The 26,776-nt window shown below is 39.9% G+C and overlaps 1 protein-coding gene across 2 annotated transcripts in view; it reads right to left on the bottom strand.

Annotated features, from left to right (window-relative positions):
* Nucleotides 1-26,287, bottom strand: part of SLAIN1 (SLAIN family member 1) — a 59,050-nt gene extending 32,763 nt beyond the window's left edge. For both annotated transcript variants that reach the window (XM_087814286.1, XM_087814287.1), the window contains exons 1-2: nucleotides 25,494-26,287; nucleotides 12,178-12,317 (exon numbers count right to left, since the gene is read on the bottom strand). In XM_087814286.1, the coding sequence (XP_087670412.1) occupies nucleotides 12,178-12,317; nucleotides 25,494-26,095 (742 nt within the window). In that variant the 5' untranslated portion in view covers nucleotides 26,096-26,287. The remainder of the gene's footprint in view (nucleotides 1-12,177; nucleotides 12,318-25,493) is intronic.
* Between the last annotated feature and the right edge of the window lie 489 nt (nucleotides 26,288-26,776).

The raw sequence follows: 26,776 nt of genomic DNA on the forward strand, positions 1-26,776 counted from the left end.
TTCAGTGTTTTGAGGTAGTAAGTATCATTCCCTGAGGAACTTAATATTGCAAAAGGACCAAGGGGAAGAAAAGCAACTGTTTGGCACTAGACCCTCACCGCTAGGTGGAGAGCATCACAAGGCTACAGATGCAACGCTTTCCTTATTTCATCTTTTGGCGCCTCCAAGGTCATCTCGGTGGCCACTGTTCTCTAGATCTCAGGGATCTTTTTCCTTGTACCCTTCCACCATCATGAGTTTCTTCTGCACCAATAGAGTACACAAAGTAAAATTTTCTAAGTCTCTGCAGAACCAAAAACCCCTTCCATTTGCTGCACAATTTATGTTTTGCCTGGGTATAGAATTATAGTTTGAAAGTAACTTCCTTTCAAAACTTTCAGAGAAAATATTCATTTTTTGTCTAGCATCCAGTGTTGCTAATGAAATGTCTGAGGTCTGTTATCCTAAAAATGTAGATAATCCTAAAAATGTTCAAAGGAAGAAATAGGTTTTCTCTTTAACTTTAGAAAATCTGAAATTCAACCAGGATGTCTAGGTGCAGGTTTTTCTTCATCTATCCTAGTTCATGCTGAGGACTTGCCTTTCTTCAGCTCAAAGAAATTTTATTTATTGCTACTTTCTTCCTCTCAATTATCTGTTCCTGCTTCTAAACCTATTTAAAATTAGAGGTTCTGCATCTGTCCTCATGTCCCCTAACTTCTCTACTTTTTTCCCCTCTCTTTTTGGGAGATCACTTTGACTAATTCAGGTGAGCAGGTTGGTTTTTAGTCCTGTTCATTCTTTTAATATTTCCTAGAAATTAAAAATGACTTCAAAATGATTTGACTGCTTATTTTCCCAGCAATATGTTCTTGTTTTAAAAGTGTATCACTGTCACCCAGCTGGCCATGGCCCAGAGGTTGAGCATCGGCCTACAATCCAGGCTGTCGCGGTTCGATTCCCAGTCAGGGCACATGCCTGGGTTGGGGGCTCAATCCCCAGTAGGGGGCGTGCAGGAGGCAGCTGATCAGCGGTTCGATTCCCAGTCAGGGCACATGCCTGGGTTGGGGGCTCAATCCCCAGTAGGGGGCGTGCAGGAGGCAGCTGATCAATGACTCTCATCACTGATGTTTATCTCTCTCTCTCTCTCCCTCTCCTTTCCTGTCTCTGAAATCAATAAAGATACATATTTTTTTTAAAAAAGGGTATTACTGTCTTAAATCTGAGCACACTAATTACTCTGCACTCCTAAGGTGCTCATTTCCTACAAAGTCAGTGGCTCTGATTAATTTTTCTTGCTGTTAGTTTTCCCAAAAAGGAAGTAAGACCGGTTACTGGTTTATATTTATGAATAAAGACTAAGTTCATCTTAGCGTTAACTAGCATGAGTTTCTTCTGCACCAATACAGGTATTACCCCAATGGGCCTCTAACTTAGAAAACTGGCAACGGGCACAATGTAAAGGGTGGGTTATTCCACAGCAAACTTTCCATATGATGCTGGACACGCAACACCAGCGTGGCTGAAGATCCCCAGAATATAAAGTAGGGAGGGCTTTACCCTAGGGGTTGGGCTGCTTTAGACATCCATCTACTACTTCTCCCAGACCCTGCTCAGTCTAATGTGGGCATCTGAAGTTAGCTCGAGCACTGCTTCTCAAGCAGTGGTAGAAATCCCACACTTAGATCTCTCTACCTTCTTTGAAAACAGGTATCTCTCATTTCATCCTGAAGACTGGAGAGCCCCGCCACTTGCAGTCATGATCTGTAGCACATGCTAACAATTCCTACTGCTAGAAAATCCTGTTACTGACCCAACATTCCTTATCTTAAAATGTTATAAAAACGGCAGATCACACACAACCACACAGCATGTACTGTATACACACACAAGCATATGAATGCACACATGACTATAAATCTGAATTTGAAAAGACATACTTTTATACACACACACACACACACACACACAGCATTCCTTGAACTACAATCTTACAGCTATGACAGCAGAAAAAAATTAAACTCACAAGAGCTCCAAAACTCAAATACATGAAACTTGTTACTAAATAAAAGTTTAAAGCTCCATGTATTATAAATAAATGTATTATAAATAAATGAGAATATCAAAGCCTTATGTTTTCAAAGTAAATTAAGTATCATGCAGAGTTTGGCCATATTTTAAACCACCACTTCTCACATGAAATCATGCAAGAAATTCAGAATACTAGTGATAAAAACAAAGAATTTCCAAGTTTATCTAAATTAAAGAATCCCCCTTTTAAAAATACTGAAGCCTAACTTTACTCACATTCCAAAAAAATTCTAAAATCACTATTTCACTCCCCACATCTTTGCAGATTTCAAAAAAGGTTTAGCCACATAAAATTCAGACAATACCATGTAGCTCTCCTATCCAGAATCATGTCACTTCCTTGCTTAAAACTATTTAGGGGACTCTCAACCATCTTAAGGTAAAGTCCAGAATCCTTAACTGCCCTGAAAATCCTGCGTACTTCTCTACTTTCATGTAGAGCCGCTCAGCTCATGTTTTCTCCGTCTTCATTTCCCTCCATTAAACTCCCACCACAATGGTCTGCCAGTTCCTCTCACATCATGAGTCTCATCCCAGCTCAGGGCCTTTGCACATGCTGTTTCTGTGCTCTGAGCTGTTCCGCTCCCTGCCCCTCTTATAGAGGTGCCTGCTTATCTTTTGATGACTCCTCAACATGTCATAACCTTGAGAAAGCATTTCCTGGCCATACCCCTCAGACTCGGGTCTGTTAGCATCATCATACTTGTTTTAAAGAAAATGAAGAAAAAAAGAGCAAGTGCTGCTATATTTATAATGTTTCCTGTACTAGACTGTATGCTCCAAAAACCAGGCATTGAGTTTGTCTTGCCACTGTACCCTTAGTATCTAGCACTGTGCTTGCACCAGCAAGTACTCAATGCATTTATTTCATGATCTAGCATTCGAATCATCTCTCTGATCAAGGCCCAATGTTTCAGAAAAGGAGTACAAATTCTTGCATAAACTAATTTATTTTGTAGGGGTCCCAAATAACAGGCATGAACAGCTACCAAAATAAATTCACTGCCATGAAGGCTAATTTGATCAATTATCAGAGTAGTATGAAAACAGTAAACAACTACTTTGAGAGAATCTCTATTGTTGTTTTTTTTTTTTCCTTATTGAGGCAGATAACAAAATAGAATATCAATTATATATATTCTTATGTGTACTCCCATAAGTTATTGCATTTTTTAAAAAGATTTTTTGTAGATTTTTTAGAGAGAAAGAGAAACATTGATGTGAGAGCAGAACATCAATCAGCTGCCTCCTGCAAGCCCCCTAACCAGGGATCAAGCCAGCAACCTGGGCACATGCCCTGACCAGGAATCGAACCAACCTTTTGGTGCATGGGACAATGCCCAACCAACTGAGCCACATCGGCCAAGGCAAGTCATTGCTTATTTTAATAAACACCTTCCAAATCACAGTAGAAAGGCAAAACAAAAACTACACAGAAACACGAGATGGAAACTGCAAATTTCATAGGAGGACAATCTCAATTATTTGTTACTATCTGCACTAACTAACATTTCCAATAGTGAAGCAAATGCACTGGGGCTACTCTGAACATAAGAACAAAGAAAATGTGTGACAGAATCTCACAGCCATGAAAATGTGTCTTCCATTTCCAGAACATGGGAATAATAGCAAATGTCAAGAGACCCTGTCTCTACACAAAAATTTTAGTGTGGTTCCAGATTACTTTTCCAATGAGAAAGGGAATCCTTTACAAAGCTTACCTAAAATGAACTGCACAGACTAAGTTTTAATTTTGTGTTCCAAATTTGACAGAGTACCTCAAGACTAGAAACATGAACTGATGGAGATAGTATCTTGGGCCACGCAAGGAGAGGCTGGACAGGTTCCAGGAGACGGACACTTAACAAGCTTCTTAATGTCTCAGTTTAATCTATGTGGCTTTTACAAATGAAAAGGCCACCTTCAGAGCACTGGATTAGTCAACAACTTTCTTCTTCATTGGCTAAATTTAGAGAGAAATACCCCATCATAATAACCGAGACAAGAATGGGAACAGGTATCATGGGAAGATAAACAGAAAAACTCAATAACGAAGTAATATCTATTCACCCTTGCTTAGCGTAATCCCAGAGGAGATGAGAGACAGTCACAGGGAAACATGACCCACGATAGTAATTGTGCAGGGCGACACTTTTTGTGAAAACTATACCCACACTTCTCAAACGTGACCTGTCCTGATTCAATAGTTATGGACATTCAAGTATCTTAAGGCAAGATAAGCTTTTATTAACTGGCCCCAAATTAACTGAGCCACATATTGGGTGTTTCAAATTACTCAGATAAGCTTTTGGATCATTATTTGGTTAACATCCCAGCCTCATGACCTGGACTTAGCAAAGACTCTAGGTTAGTCTTATTCCAATTTACAATATCAAGTGAGTTAATGCTATTCATGGAAGTTCTACGGGTGTTTGTTACTTATGTTCTAAAGGGGTAGAGGAAGTGGGGAAGAATATAGAAAAGCATGTCAGAAAATACATATAGACCTAAGAAGAAATAGATTAACGAGGTTGTCTTGAATTTTCTACTATTCTTAGATAAACTACACTCATAAAATTTTCCATTTAAGATTCCTCACTCTATTTTTATTTATAGGTACAGAAAACAGACACCACCCACCACCCAAAGACAAAAATGCTATTAGTTTTCTATAAAGTATAAATAGCTAAATGAAGAGGACACCCTGTATATTTTGGTTCAGTTTCTGAATAAAGAACTGTATATTAGGAATGTGTCTCTATATTTATATAGCACTTCACATTTTTTCAAGTAATTTCACATTTGACATTTCCTGAAACCTTTCTAATAGCTCTGTGAAGTCTACTCAACGTCCCCACTTACTAAGTAAAACACAAGAAGCAAGTGGCAGGCTCGTAATCACGCAGCTCAGTAGAGATGAGGCGTTATGGGCACTAAGTCTAACTACTAGGTCAAAAACTCTACGCCATATCCGTTCATTCAATAATTAGCATTCAGCACCTACAATATGATAGGAACTACTCCAGCCACTGAGAGGGGGAGAGTGATGAACAAATCAGACTCAAATCTCCACCCTCAGAACTAAGATTTGAATGAGCACCACCATGTGATTTTTTTTCTTGGCTCAGCTACGCGCATACCATTTACACCACCAAATGTTCAATTACTTTCTTTGCTCATTTAAGGAACTTAAATGTAGTCAAATTAATAAATCACAAAAACCAAACATTCAGAACTTAAACTTGTTTGAGAAGTTATTAAACACTGGCAATTTAGAATAAAATGGAGGAATAGGCCCCTATCCTCAGATGCTTCCAAACAAAACAACAAACTTTGTTAGGGCCATTTTCAAAAGAGAAAAAAACAAGCAAGATATTGAGTTTTGTCTAATATTGCATATTCAAATCAGGGTTCAGTGGTTTTTTGGGGGGGAAGGGGTAATATATCATTCTAGTCTTTCTTATCTAATTTTATACCAGTGGAATGCAGACTTAGAAGTACCAAAAGATTTAACTTTCAACAATTGGTTAATTTACTTCTAACATTACTTTCTCTACATTATCCAAAAAAGCCATTTACATTGTTCAAATATATTAGGAAAGAGACCTAAAATTTAAGCCTTTACTATGTCTGCCTTACAAACATCTTTATTTAATCCCTCACAACTCTATAAAATATAAATGTACAAGAGGCAGAGAAAGCTTAAGGAAGCTGACCATTCTGACTATTTGATACATAAGACTTTATAAATTATGAAATTTTGGCATTAAAACACTGGTTTGGAAAAGGGAAAATAAGTTTGGGATCCACAATAAAAGTTTCAATTTTATTAATATTCAATTAATTTTCCCTATGAGAGCTTAAGGGTACTGAATACATATCAGTCATCTGTAAGAATATATATATACCTTTATATACACCCACACATTTAACCAATCTGCAAAACTGTAGCTAAGACAAAGCACTCCTCTTAGTAATATCTTAAAATAGCCATAATACCCGTGCTATCTCCCTATAAAATTAAGTCTTACTAAACATCACTTTCTTGAGAAAAACAAACTTCCAGAAGGACAGGATTTTAATAAGCCTGTTCTCACAACCTCAAGACAAACCTTGACTACTTCCCTTACATTCTCCCAAAACAGATCCACAGTCACAGAGTAGTCAGATACCACACGAAAGCTACCGAAGATTTCCCCAATGAAAAACATAGGCAGCAAAGAGACCTAGAGGTCCTTCAAGAAGTTACAACCCAAATGAGCTCACCAGCAATTACACAATTAGAGAAAACCCTGGGAGGAAGGTGCCTACGGTACCTGCAGAAACTGAGCCTGCCAAACCCTTACTCAGATGAGTTCCTGGAGAATCTTCCTTAAGCAGGAAAGACAGCGAATTTGCAAGCAAGAAAACAGCAGAGGCTAAGTTCCTAGGGTTCAGAGGGGGCAAGAAAAGAATGGGACTGCCCTGGCTGGTGTGGCTCAGGGGGTGGGTGTCGGCCAGGGCACCGAAAAGTCGCCGGTTCGCTTCCCGGTCAGGGCGATGCCTGGGTTGCGGGCTCTATGCCCATAAGGGGGTGTGCGGGAGGCAGCCGTTTGATGTGATGTTCCACTCTCACCCCAATGTTTCTCTCTCTCTCCACCTCCCTTCCTCTCTCTCTAAAAATCAATAAAAATATTTTTTAAAAAAGAAAAGAAGGGGATGGGATGTAAAACCAAGGAACCAGAGGGTATTATAATAAGGTCCACCCACCAGATACCCTTTGGCTCCTCATAGCTATGGCCCCTTCAACATGTTCTACAGGGAATTAATCTTTAATTCGTGATTAATTTTCTCCCCCAAATCATCAGGGTCAAGAAATAGAAACCAAATATCTGAAATATATGCTAAGAAGCAGCAACTTAGTGAAGCCCCAAGCTAACACTAAAGAAGATTTACCTACCCTTTGGCAAAAGAGAGAGTGTGTGTACAGAGAGACAGAGATGGAGAGGATGACTTCACCCTTTCTTCAGACTGAATCCCTAACCACTCCTTGTCATGGCAGTGGACGGTCCTACCAAACAGTCTTTAAATTCATGGGAATTTATACAACCACTGGTCATTTTGCAAAAAAATGCAGTAAAGTAAGTAAAAACGGATTACTTTAAATTAAGCGTGCCTGTGAATGGGAAAACAATGCCACAAGCTGACAGTTCCAGTGACGCCAGTCTCTCTTCTGGAAGAAAGAGATGGCTAGTAAGGAAAGTGGTGCAGACTCCACCCCATCTTAAAACATTCAAAACCAAAACTGAAAGTATAACAGTAGTCACTGTGACATTGGGTTCAAAAAGAAATAAAAATGCATTTATTTTAGCAACAGCGTATATGATAGGTCCGGTTCCCTTCTAGCTGGTATGATCAAGAAAACAAAGGCCCTGTCCTTGTGAGCAATTTATACTCAAATGAAGGGAAACAGCCCTGGTCTCAGAGAAGATGCTCAATAATATCTGTTCCTTGAAAATGCTGATTGTTGAAGAGAGAAATGAAGTCTAAATAAAAAAGAAAATGCTTTATCAGAGAGTTACTTGAAATTTCTAAAATATAGAATGTTTACATTATTTCAATTGAATATTTATGCTATATTATGAATAAAAGTTAAGTTAAAACCATAATTTCTGATGTTAATTAGCTATCATTGACAAAGGATCCCCTTAAGTGGGAGCCAGTAAGGATTCTTTGATATGGAGCACTAAACATGAATTCCTACCTGTTATTCTCTTACAAACCCACACTAGAATGGCAGATGGAAGACTGAATAGGATAGGAGACCCTATCAAACTAAGTAAAGTCATTTCATTCAAATTTTTTTAAATATGTTTTTACTCATTTTCTTTTTAGAGAAAAAGGCAAGGAGAGGGAGAGAGAAACATCAATTGGTTGCCTCCCGTATGCACCCCAACTGGGGACTGAACCCACAACCTGGGTATGTGCTCTGACCAGGAATCGAAACTGCCACCTTTTTGGTGCCTGGGACAAAGCTCAATCAACTGAGCCACACCATCCAGGACAAAGTCATTTCATTAGGAAATGAAAAAAACAGATGAAGATTAAGTAACAAATTTTTTACTCACTGCTTTAAGGGCCCATAGTGAGGGGTAAGCCAACAAGGACCCAGAAGGGCTCTAGAATGGAAGGTGCAAGGTACCACAGAGGGTAGGGATTCTATGGTGAAGACAAAACAGGATGACTGTCTCAAAATCTATAGGACTTCGGGCTCCCTCCCCTGCCCCTCTCCTGCTTTTCTCAAAGGCAGGTTTTATTACGTAAACTGAAACAAAGCTGCTAGATTTAAGATACTTTACACAAATAAGGGTACTTTACACAAAAACAGGAGTAAGTGAAAAGTCAATAATACTAGAAGGTAAACCCAGTGAGGGCAGGGACTTAACATCTGTTTTGATCACTGCTGTATCCCCATCAACTACAATGGTGCCTGGCACATAGAAGGTCCTGAATAAATATGCAGCAAAGGAGTTTAGAGGAGGGTTTTTTTTGGTTTTTTTTTTAATCTCCAAGAAAGCAGAACATCAAAAAAAAATTAAAAATCAAAGATAAAAAACAAAACAGGAAAGAACATTAAAAAATGGGAAAAAGAATCCAGGAGATTCGACATCTGACTAAAAGGAGTAACTGGAAAGAAAGAACAAAGAAAACTGGAGGGGAGGGAAGAATTACAAAGAAATAATGCTTGAAATTTTGCAAAGCTTAAGTTTCCAGGTTGAGCTGCCCACTGACTATCTAGCACAAAAATGAAATTTCAAATACCAGGAAAAAAAAGATTCTAAAATACCTGGGGTATTTTAAGTAGGAAGGTCACAAGAATCAAACGAGAATGGAACAGGACTCAAAAGCAATCCTGACCTACAATATAACAGAATAATTCCTTCTGAACTCTGTTGGAAAGGGTTTCCAACCTAGAATTCCATACCAAGCCCAAATAACAATCAAGTGTAAGAGTGAGGGTACAATATAGGCACTTCCAGACATACGAGGTTCTCCAAGTTTACCTCCCACGTGACCTCTACCCTCTCCTATTCCCCCCAAAACAGGAGAATGTATTCTACTAAAAGAGGGAATATAAGGAAGTCTCCCCATCAAGGAAACAAGTGGCACAGCACTGAAGAGAGGACAGGAGAATTCCCAGGATGAGAGCAGAAGTCATCCAGAGGCCTGCAGAGAGCCAGTTCCGTCTGGAGTGGGACAACAGAGGACACAAGCAGGAGGAATAGTTTAAAAAAAAAAAAACAACCTTAGTGGCTTTATATGTCTAACCATACAAAGGATGGTTCATATGGGGAGTCTGGGGATAAATTAATGACAAAGACCAAAAAAATCAAGTAAGTGCCTTTTTACAATTAACTATAGGAAAAACAAAAAGTCAGATGAGAAAAGAAACATGATGATAAAATACTGTGTGGCTTAGATATGACTATGTCTATTATAATCAACTGATGTATCCCAAAATTAATAAAAAGCTATATGGGAGGAGAGGTAAAAAAAAAAAAAAAAAAAAGTATAAGGGGGGAGTGTTAAAAAAAAAAAAGTAAATCTTCACCACCCAAAGCAGAAAGCCAATTGTCAACTCAAGCAACAGCCAGATGGGCATGGAATTTATAAACAGAGGCAAACAACAAAACCAAAATAAGGAGCTTTTAAGTAACTATATCTAGGTAATAAAATGGGCATGGGGGGATAGAGTAGAAATTTGCTATTTTTCTTATAGTACCCATAAGACTAATACTTTCTGAACTATAGACATATTGCTTTATAAAATTTAAATTTCAAAACAAAAATTCATCCAGTGAATATTCTACGGGGTTACTTCTTATCTCACACTGGAATGATAGGATCTTTGGAACAAAAGTATCTATTCTCACAGCAAGAGGATTTAGATTTATATACAAATTTAGCAAAAGACTAATTTTGGTTTTGAAATGCTAGTTCTCTGCTTAACCTCTCTTATATGATATTGAATAAATTACATCATGAATAAAATTGCACTTGTCAATTCATTTCCTCCTGACCTCATAATTCTGCTTTAGCCCCTTGTCAATGAAAGGAAAATCAGATAATTACGCATTTAGTCTAAAATCTTAAAAGCCACCAGCAATTAGGACTATTTAAGTCAAATGAACAAAAGCCTCTCTGCTATTTTTTTTTTAGACCCACCTTCTATGTCAATGTACCCTGTATGCAAATGAACTAAAGTGGCAGTAAGCAAACTGTGGCCTGAGTGTCCCAAATCCAACCTACCATTTTTATAATACCCACCAGCTAAAAAGGGTTTTTACATTTTTAGTGCTTTAAACAAATAAAAAGAATACTATTTTGTGACACATGGGGGAAAAGAAAAAAAAAAAAAAATCACATGAAACTCAAATCAATGTCTGCAGATAAAAATTTATTGGAACACAACCATGTTCATTAATGTCTGCATGTATGGCTGCTTTCTGGTGATGGCAGAGATTGTACGGCCTGCAAAGCCTAACATATTATTGCCCAGTCCCTTTCAGAAAAATGTGTGACCCCTGAGCTAAAGAACCCTACTTCTGAATTTCATTTGAATTTTATTTTAAATAAAATTAAGACAAACTCATATACTTGAAACAAGGAAAAAGAAACTTAGCGATGGTCTAAACGACCTTGAAAGAGAAAAGTCCAGAGGGATTAAATGGCTGCTTAGGGTCATCCAGGTAAAAGGGAACAGAATCAAGACTAGAGTCTCCTGACTCTGAGATAGCTGTTCTCTTAGATAACCATCTGTGGCCATCGTTTTAACCCGAATACTCCTTTGTTCCTAATTCCACTCTTCAACTTTCTAATACTAAATAACTTATTTCATTTTAGTTAAAATGTGAATAAAGCATGCTTTTTAAATTTCGTCTTCCCCAAGTAGTTAACAGATTTCTCTTGAAATTTACTATGACTATGCCAAAAAAGCACCGCAGAATGCCGGTTAAGAACAACAGTCTTTGGCACTGAGGACACCCAGGCTCTTGGCTCTACCCCCAGGGTATCACTCTGGCCTCATAATCCTCTGAATTTCTCTAAACTTCACTTTTTTCTCACCTCTAAAGTGAGTGTAGTACCTACCTCAGATGAGTGTGGTGACACTGAATAAAATAAAGGACACCAAAAATTTAATGTACTGATTGCCACAGAATTAAAAGCTCAAATGTTACCTATTATACTTTGTCTTATGTCCAAATATTTTATAATCATCCACAATCCCTGTCTATGAAGAGCTTCATAGGCAGTGTTCTCAAACTTCAGTGCCCATAAGAACTGGTGAACTTGTCTATGCAGACTCTCTTGGCCCTGATCCCAGCTACACTGATTATTTAATCTGGAAGGGGCAGGATTCTGCATTTTCAAACTCAAGTGACATTTGGATTCAGGAATAGAAACAGTGTTCCTAGATAAAGAATTAGATACCAAGAGGTTAAGAGACAAGCAAAAGCCTAAATAATCACAGCTTTAATTAGTCTACTTAATCAAAATAGCAAGAAGCTGAGCACTACTCATCCCTTTTGCCATGTTTTCTTTTATAACAGTCCTAATTTTTTTTAATTTAAAGTTGTGTTGGGCTCCATAAGTTAACTAATGGTACATACAATACAAGATTATTTTCCAGTTTATAAAGGTTAGGACTTCCAGTTATACAACCAACTAAATATTTAAGGAACTCAAACTGGTGAGTACTCAGGCCCCATGGGAACCTCAGTTTCTTTACCTTGGAATTCAGCCACACGACCTTGTTACCATCCCCAGAGAATTTAAGACTGACCCATTTCACTTATAGTATATTTACAAACAGAAAGAAAAAAACCAAAAATATTATGTATTCCTACTTTACAATACAAACTAAAAATCTGGCAAAAAACAAGGAGGAAACTAAAATATATTCTAAATTAAGAATTCCTGATGTATAATACATGTGAAGTGAGTTGCATGCAATAGCCACACTGCAGGGTAACGTTTTTCCATTTAAGTGTCTAATCTAAAACCAGCAAAAAACAGCGTGGGCAGTGGCAAGAGTCTGTGAATGTAAATGCTAAGGTTTGCAATTACCTTGCTCCAGCCTGTGGCACAGGGAGCGCCTTGCTGCTTCCATCTCCGGAGTCGGATTATCGAGGACGTGTCTACACCACTGCAAAGGGCTCAGGGATTTCTCTGATGACGAGAATGTCTTTGAAGAGCCAACGTATAACCTTAAAAAGAGAAATCTACATTATAGGTATTATAGAGGTATATAGAGATGACCTGTCTTCTAAAGGAAATAACATGTATTTAACAATTTCTACCAAAACAGAACTCACATTTGATTAGTTCAAATACCAAAATTACTTTCTAACAGGCAAACATCCCCAAACAGACTATGACACTTTCCGTAACTTGGTGGGAAGGACTCCAAAAAACTGTGAAAGGATGCCTGAGAGTCAGAGACTGGAGGCATCTGTTATTGAACTAACCTTGAACAGATACCACGATGATCTGACTACCTTACTTCTATTTCTAGAAATGAACATGTTCACCTCTTTCTTGGCAACAGAATCTTATATGAACTTGGGCTAACGTATGTAAACATGACATAGTAAACAAAGCAAATCTTATGCGCTTTTTAAAAGTGAATGTCAGTTGTTTGTTGATTTTCTCAACTTTCAAATAATCAGGTATTTCTCCAGTAGAAGTCTATACTAAATTTGGTAATTGCTCCTTTCTCATTAAAGCCAAACAAGCAGCTTTCAAAGGTGTGTTTTAGGAAGAGTTCACTTCTAGCATCTATACCATTACATAACAATGGGTAGGATTAAAAATAACAATGAGGCACTGTAAGTTAAAACAAAGATTTCCTCTCATTTATATACTGTGCTAAGGTAAATTTTAGAATTTCAGTGATAGGGTTATATAAAAAGGTTTGTCTTAAGAATTAACCAATAGTTAACTAAAAAAAGGAAAAAAGAAAATTATGATCACTGACTCTAATAATTGGCCTTACTTTATAAAGCTGTATTCTAATTACAAATCTCATTAAAGTAATACTTTTCAAACAAAGTTACCATAATCCTAATGAGTGCACTTTCTTAAAATAATACTTCGTTACTCACTCTTTTACTGCTTATAGTCAGGACTCCCACCTATTAATTTATCATTTATCCAAGATGGTTGGGAAATGTACTATTCTTTGGTAAATTATTCTTTTAAGTCAGGGGTTGGCAAACTTTTTCTATAAAGGGCCAGCTAGTAAGCATTTAGGCTTTATGGGCCACAGTCTGTAGCAAACACTCAGCTCGACTATTGCAGCCCCAAAATATCACAGATGATATGTAAATGAGTAAGTTCCTATAAACTTTACCTATAGACATTAAAAGTTGCATTTCCCATAACTTTCACATGTCATGGAATAGTATTCTTCTGATTTTTTTCAATCATTTAATAATGTAACAAACAAATATTGACAAGGATGTGGAGGAAAAGGGAACCCTAGTACGCTGCTGGTGGGAATGTAGACTGGTGCAGTCAGTGTGGAAAACAGTAGTGAGTTTCTTCAAATAAACTAAAAATGGAACTGGCTTTTGACACAGTGATCCCACTTCGAGGAATATAGCCTAAGAATCCTGAAACACTAATCAGAAAGAATTTATGCACCCCTATGTTCATAGCAGCGTTATTCACAATAGCCAAGATCTGGAAACAGCCCAAGTGCCCATCAGTAGATGAGTGGATAAAAAAGCTGTGGGACATTTACACCATGGAATACTATGCAGCTGTAAAGAGGAAGGATCTCGTACCCTTTCTCGTATCCAGGAAGGATCGACCTGGAGATTATGCTAAGCAAAATAAGCCAGTCAGGGAAAGACAAATACCATATGATCTCACTAATATGTGGAATCTAATGAACAAAATAAACTGGCAAAATAGAACCAGAGGCATGGATACATGGAACAGACTGACAAATGTCAGAGGGGAGGGGGGTGGGAGGAACCAGATAAAGGAAGGTGAGGGGATTAGCTAAAGAACATATATGCCTAGCCCATGGACACAGATGACAGTGTGAGAAGAAGGGCCAGGGAGGGGCTAGCAGGGTCTGGGTGGAGGTGGACAAAGAGGGGAGAAATGGAGGACATCTGCATTATTTTATTATCCATAAAAATAAAAAATTTAAATTAAAAAAAAATAAAGTGAGTCTCTTGTAGGCAATATAAAAGTAATACGAATATAAAAATCTAGCTGACCAGCATACAAACCAGGCAGCAATCCCAATGTACCCATAGGATACCATTTGCTAACTCCTATTACAGATAAAGATTCTGAAATAACTGTTTTAATTTCTTTAACAGTAATTGTAATCTATCATCATTCCCTGATAATGTGGACATGGTCCTTTCTTCATCAAGATTATATTGATTAGTAAAAATTTATATTCCTGGGCCCCACCTCAGTCCATTAGAACAAGATAATTACCTACCTATGTAAACCCACCCCATTCACCATTCCCTGCTGAAGGACCCAGCCTGAACGGTGCAGTACTAGGAAGCTCTCTAGACCCCCAAGTAAAGGTTAGTCTAGGCCAGTTGTTCTCAATCTTTGGTGCATCTAAATCTCTTAGAGGGCTTGTTGAAACAAAAAATGCTAACACCTGATTGCAGGCAGGTCTAACCTACCCGATTCGGTCGGTTTGGGGTGGGGTCAAAGAATCTGAATGTCTCACAAGCTCCCAGGTGATGCTGATATTGCTGTGTGGAGACGACACCTGAGGATGGATGCACTGGGCTAAGCCAATTATTGTAATCCATTATTCCTGTTTGCCCAGTGACCGGTTTAGGCACAAGCCCTAGACACAGTCCTAACCAATTAAAAACTAAGGGGAAATATTCTGATGGTTATGTGGAAAAGTTTCTCCTCATTTTCAAAGGGGTCACAAAAGACCCAATTATATGCTGCCTACAACATATACACTTTAAATATAAATACACAGGTTAAAAGGATGGAAAATTACAAAAAAAATAAACTACCCACAAAGAAAAGTCCAGATCCAGAAGTTTTCACCACTGGATTCTACCAAATATTTAAAGAAGAATACCAATTCTTCAAAAACTCTTCCCAAAAAATCAGAAGAGGAAGAAACACATCCTAACACATCCTAACACATCCTATGATGCCAGGGTTACTGATACCAAAACCATACACGGACTTTATAAGGAAGGAAATTAAAGATCAATATCCCTTGTAAACATAGAAGCAAAAATTCTAAATATTTTAGCAAACTGAGTCCAACCATATATAAAAGGTATACTTCATCGTTACCAAGTGGGGTTTATCCCAGGAATGAAAGGTTAGCTTACCATTCAAACATCAGCATAACTTACCGTATGTACTAAGATAGAAAAACCATATAATAATCTCAATGGACAAAATCCCAATCAAAATCTCAGAAGGTGTCCAGCTGGTATGGCTCAGCAGTTGAGCTTCCAACCTATGATCCAGGAGATCGTGGTTCGATTCCCGGTCAGGGCACATGCCTGGGTTGGGGGTTCGATCCCTAGCTGGGGGCGTGCAGGAGGCAGCTGATGGATGCCTCTCTCATCATTGATGTTTCTATCTCTCTCTCCCTCTCCCTTCCTCTCTCTGAAATTAGTAAGATATATATACACACAATTTCAGAAGGGTTTTTGCAGAAATGTAACAGCTGATTCTACAATTTACATGGAAATGCAAAGATCCTAGAACAGCCAAAATAACCTTTAGAAAACAATGAAGTTGGAGAACTACTGTTGACTGAGACTCATTACAAAGCTATAGAAATAAAGTGTTTCAATATGGCACAAAGATAAATACGTATATCAATGGGCAAAAAGAGATGATCCAGAAACAGAACTACACATATATGGAATACTGATTCTTGGAAAATTACAAAGACAATTCAATGAAGAAAAGATAATCTTTTGAACAAATGGTGCTGGAACAAATGGATATCCATCTGCAAAAAGTAAACTTTGATCCATACTTCACACAATATCCATAGTTAACACAAAACAGATGACAGGCAAAAATGTAAAACCTGAAACTACAAAATTTTTAGAAGAAACCACAGGCAAAAGTCTTTGTATCCTTTGGTTGGCAAATATTTCTTACATACAGTTTCTTATACTGAAAGCATAATCCATAAAAGAAAAAAATTATCAATTGAACATCAAAGTTAAAACGTTGCTCTTTGAAAGACACTATTAAGAGAATGAACAATGAATCACAGATTGGAAGAAAATATTTGCAAATCACATATCTGATAAAAGAACTTGTATGTAGATTATATCTAAAAACTCTGCAAACTCAATAATAAGCAACCCAATTTTTAAAAATGGACAGAAGAACTGAGCAAACATTTCACCAAAGAAAATCTGTGGGTGACAAACAGCATACAGAAAATACGCTCATCATTAGTCATAAGGGAAATGCAAACTAAAACAGCAATGAGATACTGCTACACATCTATCAGAGTGGCCAGAATGAAAAAGACCAGCCACGGCAAATGCTGGTGATGATGTGGACCAACCGAACTGACATAGTGCTGGTAGAAATGTAAAACAGCATAACCACTTTGGAAAAGGTTATGGCAGCTTCTTAAAAAGTTAACATACACCTGCTCCTTGTTCCAGCATTCGAAAGTCATTAAGTAGTTAGCCTGAAGACATGAATGCATGTGTCCATAACAAAGACTTACTTGTAATAGCCAAAAATTGAAAATAACCCAATATTCAGTAAAAGATAACTAGGTAAACCATTGTTATGTCCATGTCCACACAATTGAACGAACTATTGATTCATATAACAACACCGATGAATTTCAAAATAATTATCTTGATTGTAAGAAACCAGACCAAAACAGCTACATGAAAAAGTGTACATACTATATGGTTTCATTGCATTAAAAGCAGAGAAAATGCAAACTAACCCAGAATGAAAGAAAACAGATCACTGGTTGCCTGGGTTGGAGGCAGGATCAGGAGAGGGATACAAAGGGCCACAAGGAAACTTGAAGAGGCGGGATAGAGCCACCATCATAATTGTGGTGATGGTTTTATGAGTGGGTCCACATGTCAAAACCTATCAAACGGTTCGTTTTAAATATACGCAGTTTATATTTCACTTATACCTTAAGAAAGTTGTAAAATAAAAGTCACAAGACAGGAACCGTCCCTCAATGTTCTTACAACTTGAGACTCGAGTTGCCATCAACCAACCACACAGGTGAATCAGACAGAAGCAGGTGCCACAGCCCTGACACAAATGAGCCACAAAATTTGTCAAGTGAGAAACATCCTTCTCTTTAGACTTTAAGTTAATAAAATTTCCTCACTGTTTCATACACATACAAATCACGTCACTGTCTCAGCTGCACGTGAAGCTACCATCTGAAGCACTTTCTGCCCATTACCTCTAGCATCATGAGGGACACCTGCTCATATCTTCTGCTACTAGTAAGCTTTCACCAACCAGCTTGCCTCAGGATTTCAGATACTCACACCATTTTGGGGGGGTAGAGTTTTTTATTTTTGCTTGTAGGGGAACTTCAAAGGAAGGTTCCGTTAATCTCTCAGAGCCTATGTAATATCGTTCTTTCGTTTGACCCCACAGCCTCACAGCATATTCAAAAGCAATGCTCACTTCCCACAGGCATAATTGATTACTAAGTAACCCAATTACTTAGTTACACTCTGACGCATTTATGTATGGGAACTTCTCTCTTTCATACTCCATGTCCATCCTTGCTATTTGGTACTTATGTCTCACCCCCACTGTGAAGTTCATAGAACATGGGGATGATCATGCGACTGAAAGCAGGGAATTCAGTTGAAAGTCTGCATAAGGAACAACTGGAACCCCAGACGCCCTCCTCTACCCCATAACAGCCAGTCCCACCACCCCTTCCCCATTGCAGCCTAAGACCAGAGGTTTACTATGTGGATAGACTGATCCAGAGAAGCTCTGACTTCAGGCACACCAAATTTAGTTCAAGGAGGAATGAAGAACCTTACTGAACCAGAGAAACTAAACAAAAGTCTACCTGCTGACTGGTTAGAACCCTAGCCCCGTGTCAGCCTTTACATTCCTAGAATGGTTGATCACCTTACTTCTATCTTCCAGGAGGTATAGGAGGTTTAGGCCTGGAAAAACAGACGAACTCAAGAGACGACCCAAAGAAATTGAAACTTGAACTGCTACCCACGCAATCACTTAGTAAAGTGTACCAGTCAAAAACTCCACCCATGCAGAATTTTAGATCAACTTTAATACTTCCTTTAGCTATTAACAGACAACCGATGATACCAGATATTTGGAATATTCCTTTTAAATAAAACCCTGAAACTAAAAATAGAGGGCAGGGGGAAGAAATGAAACAAGCAAAGCAGAGAACAGACAAAAACTCCAAGCAACTATAAAAAATTATCTGAGAGAAAATGTTGCATTCATAAAACAAAAACAGGATATTAAAAAAGAAAGTTTCTTCATTTTTGGAAAATGCAGAAACAAAATATTCAGTAAGTGAGTTTGGAAAATCAAGCTGAAGAAATCTCCCAGAAGCGAAACAAAGATGCAGATTTACAATGGGAGATAAGAATATTAAATGGCTGCACCAGGTGGGTCTAGATCTGATTACAAGTTCTAAAACAAACAGAAACACACACACACACACACACACACACGCACACACACGAAGGATATGTTGTTAAAAAAAAAAAAAAAAGGCAGAAATTTTCTGAGTTAAAGGTTAAAGTCAGGTCATTGAGTTCTAGGATGAAGGCACCCACAAATGTCCAGTACAATAAATGAACAGAGAGGCATACCAAGGTACAATAAGACATTGCAGAACATAAGGGATAAAGAAAGCTAAAGAAAAGTCAGGAAGGATTATATATCCAAACCACAGTGCACTTCAATATCTAGGAAATATTACAAATTAGAACAAAATGGAACAACGCCTTCAAACATAAGGGGGAAACGATTGACTTATCTTTTATACCCAGCCCAACTATGAATCTTCTATGAGGAGAGAATAAAGACATTTTCAAATCTGCAGGATTTCAAATTGTACTTCTCATACATGTGCCCTTTCTCAGAAAGCTAATGAAGGCTGTGCCCCACCTACAAGAATAAATGAAATTGGAAGACAAATAATTTTAAAAATAACATATCCTACATAGGCAAGAAACCTAAGGAATTACCATGACAATAGCACAGGGCATCCAGACTAAGGAGCAAACAGTAAAGAGTGGAGCAATGGACTTAAGAGTTCCAGAAGGAATGGCACTACAAGATACTTTTTAAAGGGTTAAAAGATTATCATCCCTGGTCCATGTGATTCAGTGGTTAGAGCACCAACCCTTGCACCTGAAGGATCGTGAAATTGATTCCAAGTCAAGGGCACGTACCTGGGTTGCAGGTTCGATCCCCGGCCCCAGCTCGAGCACTTGCAGGAAGCAACAAATAGATGTGTCTCTCTCACATCGATGTTTCTCTTTCTTTCCCTCCCTCCCTCCTACTCTTTCTAAAAACCAATGGAAAAAAAATATCCTCAAGTGAAGATTAACAGCAGCAACAAAAAAAGATTATCAAATGTGTTTGGCCTTATTGAGGAATTTCATGACTCCAGTAGTGTTTGGATAAATAATCAGTAATAACAGATGAAAGAAAGTTAAGGGGGAAAAGAGAGGCCATTATTAACTCTTGGAGGAACAAAGGGATTAGAGAAAACAGATGTAACATACAGGGTTCAGCTAATAACAGTTATAATCATAAGACAAGCATTATAATGACTTAATACAAAAATTATGAAAAACATGAGGAAGGAAAGGAGATATGTGGTTTGGGGTTGAGGGGAAGAGAGCTTAGTCTTCACCTTCCAAAACAAGTCTACAAATGTCTATGTTCATATTGCTTAAAGACTACTGAGAAATAAAGAACAAAAGAAACAGGTAGAGGAGCATAAAGCAATGCCTATGTGGAGGGCTCAGAGGTAGGAGAGAGCAGAGGACTGCCGCTTTCTGTAACAAGCCTTGCTACAGATGAGCTTCGAACTACGTACATCCTATTTATTGTATTACTTTGATAAAACATTTGAAGCACTATGCATATATGATATTAAGAAAAGTGATTATTTTCAGTCAGTCTCCAAACAGCGTACCCCAGGCAGCCCTGAGCCTACTATTTCTATGGCTAAGGCCTACAGCTGAACTTAAATAAAGAAGAAAAAGGGCAGTTAGAGAGATCATGTAGCTACAAACTCCCTGAATACAACGTATCTCTAAAATTGGATAAGCAAAGAAAAAAACCTGTATTTCTTCTCCTAAATGGTTCTAATCTTCTTAAAAGTCATTTTAAAAATTACCTTATTCATTGTCATTACAATTCCAGCAACTTTTGCAATATCCTACTTTGCCATCATTAATACACCACCTTCCCAGTGACTTACAAACTACTCTTTCAGCTTCTAGAGTTTACTTGATGGTGTATTTGAGTCTGGCAAGAATATCTGAAACATCACACTATCATTTCTTTTCTATCATAACTTTTCTTCAGTAACTTCCAAAAATACGACTAGAAACATATCCTTCTCATAGTCTCCTCTTCCCGATGTATTTCCTATTCTGAGCCCCTTGATGTGATGCATGTGCTAACACTGGGAGGTCAGAAGCAATACAAAGTCCACCATAACTGCACTGAATGCTTCCAATGAAGTATTACAACTGTCCAGAAGAAGATCTCAATTATCCTCAAGTAAATGTTTGGGTCTAAAGTCATCCTTCTACAGATAATACAAAAACAAATCATTCAGCAATGTCTATCTATATCTATAATTATAACACACACACCTGTCACTAAAATGTAATATGTAGCAATTTTCAAAGTAATTTTAAGATACTTCAATCACCACATGTTTTATTTTAAGGAAAGTTAAAACATCAGCACTAATAAGCAAAATCAACCAGTCTCTAGTCAAATTAAAGTGTTCAGTTAAGAAGCACCTGGCAAGGGTCAAACTGGTCAGCCATTGCCAAAGAAACCACCGCTAAGCTATTAGAAGAATATACGAAGTCCAAATTTTAGTTATTGAACTATCCTATAGCAGACTCCCCCCTCTCCCTCCACAGTTAGGTCTAAACTTCCATTTCAGTGCCTCCCTGCAGTGCTTCAAAGGTACTCATTTTAAAGACACATCAGCACATACTTCAGTCAAACTCCTTTGGCGCCTAGAAAAAAAACACTGCTGTTTTCAATTAGCATTGTCAGAAAGTGAAGCACCCTCTGGTCTTTTCACTGAAAATCAATTATGCAAAAAAACAGTTTAGGTGGTCTAATTTAGCTGTACCATATGTATAGTACAAGGTGTTCAACAGCTTTGATGAAGAATTGGCAAGGATTTTAGCCAGCTGTCTGGGGTCTTGGTGTTACACATGGAAGATGAATATTCATTCATTAAATTTTCTTTAATTTGTATACATCACAATTTTTCCTTATACAATTATGAACTTTCCTCCTGTCCTTTCCATTTGGACAAGTTTAAAATCCCTGCCACATCCCTTTACACAAGTCTCAATATTCTGCTAACTGCCACTCCATTAAAATAAAGGTCTCCTTATATGACTGTATTTTATATACTAGCTGGTATGTTTTTTTTATCCTGGCATTTTCTGAATATAGACTTGTCTTCCTGGTTGAGGCATGCAAGACCTGATGTTCCCCAGTGCTACACTATCTTGAGGGAGCTGTGCTTTCCAACCTGTTTTCCCCAAGCCCATTTTGTTTTCAAACAGTATAAACTGGAGTTTTTCTAATGCTGACTATAGTGCACAAATACATTTACTATTTCAACCCAGGTCACACACATGTAAAACTAAAATAAGTTTACCCAAGACAAGTTTGTATTGTAAGATATAAAGCACTCTGATTTTATATTCTACTGCACTTCATTAAAAAAAAAAAAAAAAAAGCTGATCAATCCACTAAACTGATTTTATAGCCCACTAATGGGTCCCATCAAAGCTGAAGGGAAATATCAATGGTGTAAACACTTCTGAATCTGTGTAAACAATCTGGATTTTGGTCTTAATTCTTTCTGAAACTGGAGGAACTTACATAAGTCATTTCACTTAAGAACTTCCGTCTCTTAACAGTGAAAAAAGAAAGCTGAAATACTGCAGGACTATAACAACTGGATCTAAGAATTAAGGTTCTGGAACCGCAATTAACTTGAACTTTCTGAGACATTTAATTCTAGCAGCACTGTGCTAAGATAACCAGGTAATATTATGGCAAAATTAAATACTTTAAATACAACTGAGATAAAACATTTGAAGAAATAAGACTATTTTGTTTCAAAGCTTTTCATCAAAATGAAAAGCAAAACACATCATTCTTCTTACATTAAAATTTTGTTTTGTTTTGTTATAGATAGAAGATACTTATAGGTTAAATAATTGTTTGGGAAAAAACCTAAGAGACTTGATAGATCATTCATTAACCAATGAAGTATCATCAAGCAAATACTGACTCTACAAATTCACTCTTTTCCTTCTACACATTTTCCTTAACCAAGTGTTGTCCAGGTTGTTACTAAACAGTGAAGTTATACTATTAAGATTTTATTAGAAAAAATAAATTTACATGAAAGAACTTCTAAAATGTTCAATGATTAAACTACATTTGTGAACTTTTTCCCCCCCAAAGAGAGGACATCTTAGCAGAAAGTACTAGTGTAAATAAATAATCAAATAGCAATTTTGTTTAACTCGTTAGGATGAAATCATGGTAAAAACACCTGAAAAACTGTTGGTGATAGTTAACAGTAACTTGGTCCTTAATATTTTTACTCTAACAATAATGTGATTGTTACAGGGACACAAAGTATCCCAGACAGTTCAATAAAAGGTAAGTATAGAAGTAAAATGATGTGTATATATTTGCATACTGGTTTGTATAATTATGTTTTTATCTTGAAGGATCAACAGAATGTTAACAGGGTTAACTCTGAGTCATGGCAGTAAATTGAGGATAAGAGGAAAAGCTCAACTTTATACTCCTGTGTTTTGTCTTTTTTTTTTAAAAATAAATTTTACATTTTTATTGTTAAAGTATTTTTTAAACAATCAGGTACATATTATCCACTACAGCTGTTTCTTAATAAACAGGAAAAATAAAAATAAGTTGTCTTCCTGCAAACATACCAGGGAATAGCAACGAAAAGTACCTGGTTTATGAGACCAGTCTGCAGTGATGAAGGAACTTCAGAGAGCTCTGCAAGCATTAATAAGCGGGTTAAATCTGGTGATTATCTGCTCATCAACAGGCCAAAATATTGCAATACAAAAATATTCCAATGCATAAAATGCTAATGATAGAAAGTCTGTAAATCGGGTGACCTTAAAAAAGATGTTTACATCCAGCCCACTAAGATTAATGATCCCTCCCTGTTTTTCCACCTGGGATTCTATTCCCAGGTTTGTTTTCAGGAAGATACAGTGCTCTATAAATACTACACCATTTGTCTGTAAAACCATTTGTAAAGTGTCAAGGTATGATTTATTTATTCACCTATATGCTGAGTAAAATTAGTAGAAACTGCTAGAATTTAGATTTACTTCAAACCATCTGAAGTGTTAATAGGCTAATCCGAACTAAGTAGGTGATTTTTTAAAAAGTTATTTCAATGCCACTTGAATTAAAAAATAAACTACAAAAGTAAAGACTCGATATCAAATACAATAGTTGGATGATAACTAAACATGGCAGAAGTCCGTTCAAAACAGAAAATATTAGAAGTACATTAGCTATGCATATACTATCAGCAATCTATACTTATGGAGACTAAATCTATCTAAAATAATATGAGAGCGGCATGTGGGCTTATAGTTAGTGATGACCTAAGAACCACCAAGAGAGCATTTTCCATCCAGTACCATAGTCAGGCTGAAACTGAGATTACAACACAGCCTGGGCTCCACAAAAATAAAGCTGCAGATTCTAAAAAGAATGGCTTCAAGTTCCAGAAAGAAGTTGTTTTGATTTTTACAACTTCAGCCACCTCCGAAAAGTAAAGTACTAACAAGGAAGAGGAATGTCTTATACGTGAATATGCTCCATACATTTTGATTCTCAGGATCAAACCAGTGAGTTAATGTGCTTTTCCGAGTTCTCTCAAGAGTAAGGGAAGAAGAGCAGCCCAGTTCCCAGAAGGTAACCAGCAAGGTTCTCATTTCCCACTCCCTCCTGTGCAACCATGCAACAGGAACACAAAGGAAGTAAGGTAAACCCAGCTTGCAAAAATAGGAAGAGTCTTAAATAAAAGAACCCAAGATGAAAGAGGGACAACTATTCTTGTCACTGCTATGTGGTCAGTGCTGTTCATTTCCCTGGCATCAACCTAAGTTCCACCCTATCTGAAGCTGCTACTCACCTGACCATAATTCCACCACCTCTAGTGACCGAAGAAAGCATATTATTATTACTCCACGAGCAAGAAGCATGAAAAATAAGTAATAAAAGAAGAACCCCCTCCAAAGTTGCTCGTTGATGGAAAGTAGAAAGAGCTAAACAGATTTCAACCGAATAAATGCTGCCAGCCTCGAATTTTCCGATAAAGTTTCTGAAAAACAGAAAGTTCCCCTAATCTCACTTTTCTCCAATCACCAATTTAATTTTAAAAATTAACGAAAGTTCCTTGGTTCCTGGGCAATCGAGTGCCTTCAAGCTGCCCACTCCATTCCCTGAAGAGCACCCATTTCTGACATTATCGATAGGAAAGCCAGTGAGGTCAGCACATTAAAAAAAAAAAAAGTCAGTGTCTGAAATGAGAAGCTATCAATGAAAACGCAGGGAAATGGGGCCGTAGGACTGCACAACCCGAAGCGCAAGAAGGAATCTCCAAGGGGAGCTCCGGCCAGGCTGCGCGGGTCGCCGCGGGAGGCGCAGCGCGGAGAAGCCGGCGCGCGCTGGGGGGAAAGCGCAGCAACAGCCGCAGGCGGAGGCCACCCCCTACCCATCCCCCGTCACCGCCAAAAAGAGACCGGGGGAAAGCGAGACTGAGTAACAAAGAACACAGCACGGGCTCTTCAGTCAAAGCGAACGAGGGAGCTGGGGACCCAATAGTCAGCGGAGGGCAGGACGCGTGGAGACGGAGGGGACCGGGTCGTCCCCGCCCGGGCCGTTCTAAGCGCCTGGGAGCAGGTTTCCGCCCTCACGCGGAGCCTCCGCTCATCGCCCAACTCGGCACCTGCCAGGCCACCACGTCCCGGGCGCCGCGAGGCCCCCTTCCTGCCCACGCCCCCCCCCCCGTCCCCCGGGGCCTCCCCGACCCGGGTCCCGGGGCGGGGAGCGGAGCTCGGCAGTACCAGGTGCAGTCGTCCGCGTCCCGCCAGGCAGCCAGGCTCTCCAGGTCCAGCGGCTCCACCTCGTCCAGCAGCGTGGGGGGCGGCGAGGGCGGCGCGGGGGGTCCCGCCGGAGGCGTTCCCGCGCCCCCCGGCTCCGGCGCGCCGCCGCCCGCGCCGAAGAAGCCCGCGGCCGGCTTGAAGTAGACGAAGGGCGCCTCGGGGGGCTGCGCCAGGCTGCAGAGCAGGGAGGGCGCCGGGCTGGGCAGGCAGAAGGTCCCCGGGAACGCTGGGCTGGTGCCGCCGCCGCCGCCGCCGCTGCCGCCCAGCGCCAGCCCGAGCCCCAGGCCCCCCGGGGCGGCGGCGGCGGCCGGGGGGCTCCGCGGACCCAGCGGGCTGCAGGCCCCGGCGGGGGGCGGCGCGGCGGGCTGCGGCGGCGACAGCAGCAGCAGGTGCGGGGCGGCGGCCGCGCTGGCCGCCCGGCTCCGCAGCTGCTCGTTCTGCTTCTCCAGCTTGCGCACCAGCTCCTGCAGCTTCTTCACCTCCAGCTCCGCGTTCACCACCGCCCCGGAGCCCGCTCCGGAGCCGCCCCCCGCCGAGGCGCATTTCACCTGCTCCGCCATCATCGTGGGCCCCGGGGGCGCCGCGGTCGCCCGGGGCTGCGGACCGTTGTGCCGGCTCCTCTGCCCGCGGGGAGGCTACAGCTGCTTCCCTGCGTCCCGGGCCCGGAGGGCCGACCTCGCTGGGGCTGAGGCTGCGTCGGATGCTCGCATCAGCACCGGGGCCCAGCCTCCGGCCGAGGCAGCCGCCGCCGAGCAGCTCTGCACATGCTCAGAGCGCCTCTCCAGTCCCCTGGGCGCCGAGGCGGCTCCGGGTTTTAGCCGCGGCCCCAGGGCGGGGCGGGGCGCGGGCGCCGGGTGGGCGGGGCCTGGGTGGAAGGGGGCCCGAGGAGAGCGGGGCTTCAAGGGGGCGGAGCCTGCGCCCCGCCCACGCCACCTAATCCCAGGTGCCTGATTGGACCCCGCCCGAACTTTCCCGCCAGAGGCGCGGCCGCGGCGCCCGCGGGGGTGCGAACCGCTGGCACCTCCGAGCCGCGGGCGCGTTTCCCGAGTAGCGGCCGCCGCAGGTGCGAGCCGTGGGGGGGGCGCCCTGCTCCCCGCTGGCTCGTTTCCTTCCGAGAGCGCTGTTAGACCTGACGTTGTCCGCGAGCCGCTAGTTACTGAAACCCATGGGAAACCAAAAGGCAAGGGAACGTTATCCTAAGGACCAAAAAGTAAATGCAGGGAACAGAAGGACTTGGATGCCTT

Source organism: Miniopterus natalensis, chromosome 2, assembly GCF_054644295.1.
Source record: "Miniopterus natalensis isolate mMinNat1 chromosome 2, mMinNat1.hap1, whole genome shotgun sequence".
Taxonomy (NCBI): Eukaryota; Metazoa; Chordata; class Mammalia; order Chiroptera; family Miniopteridae; genus Miniopterus; species Miniopterus natalensis.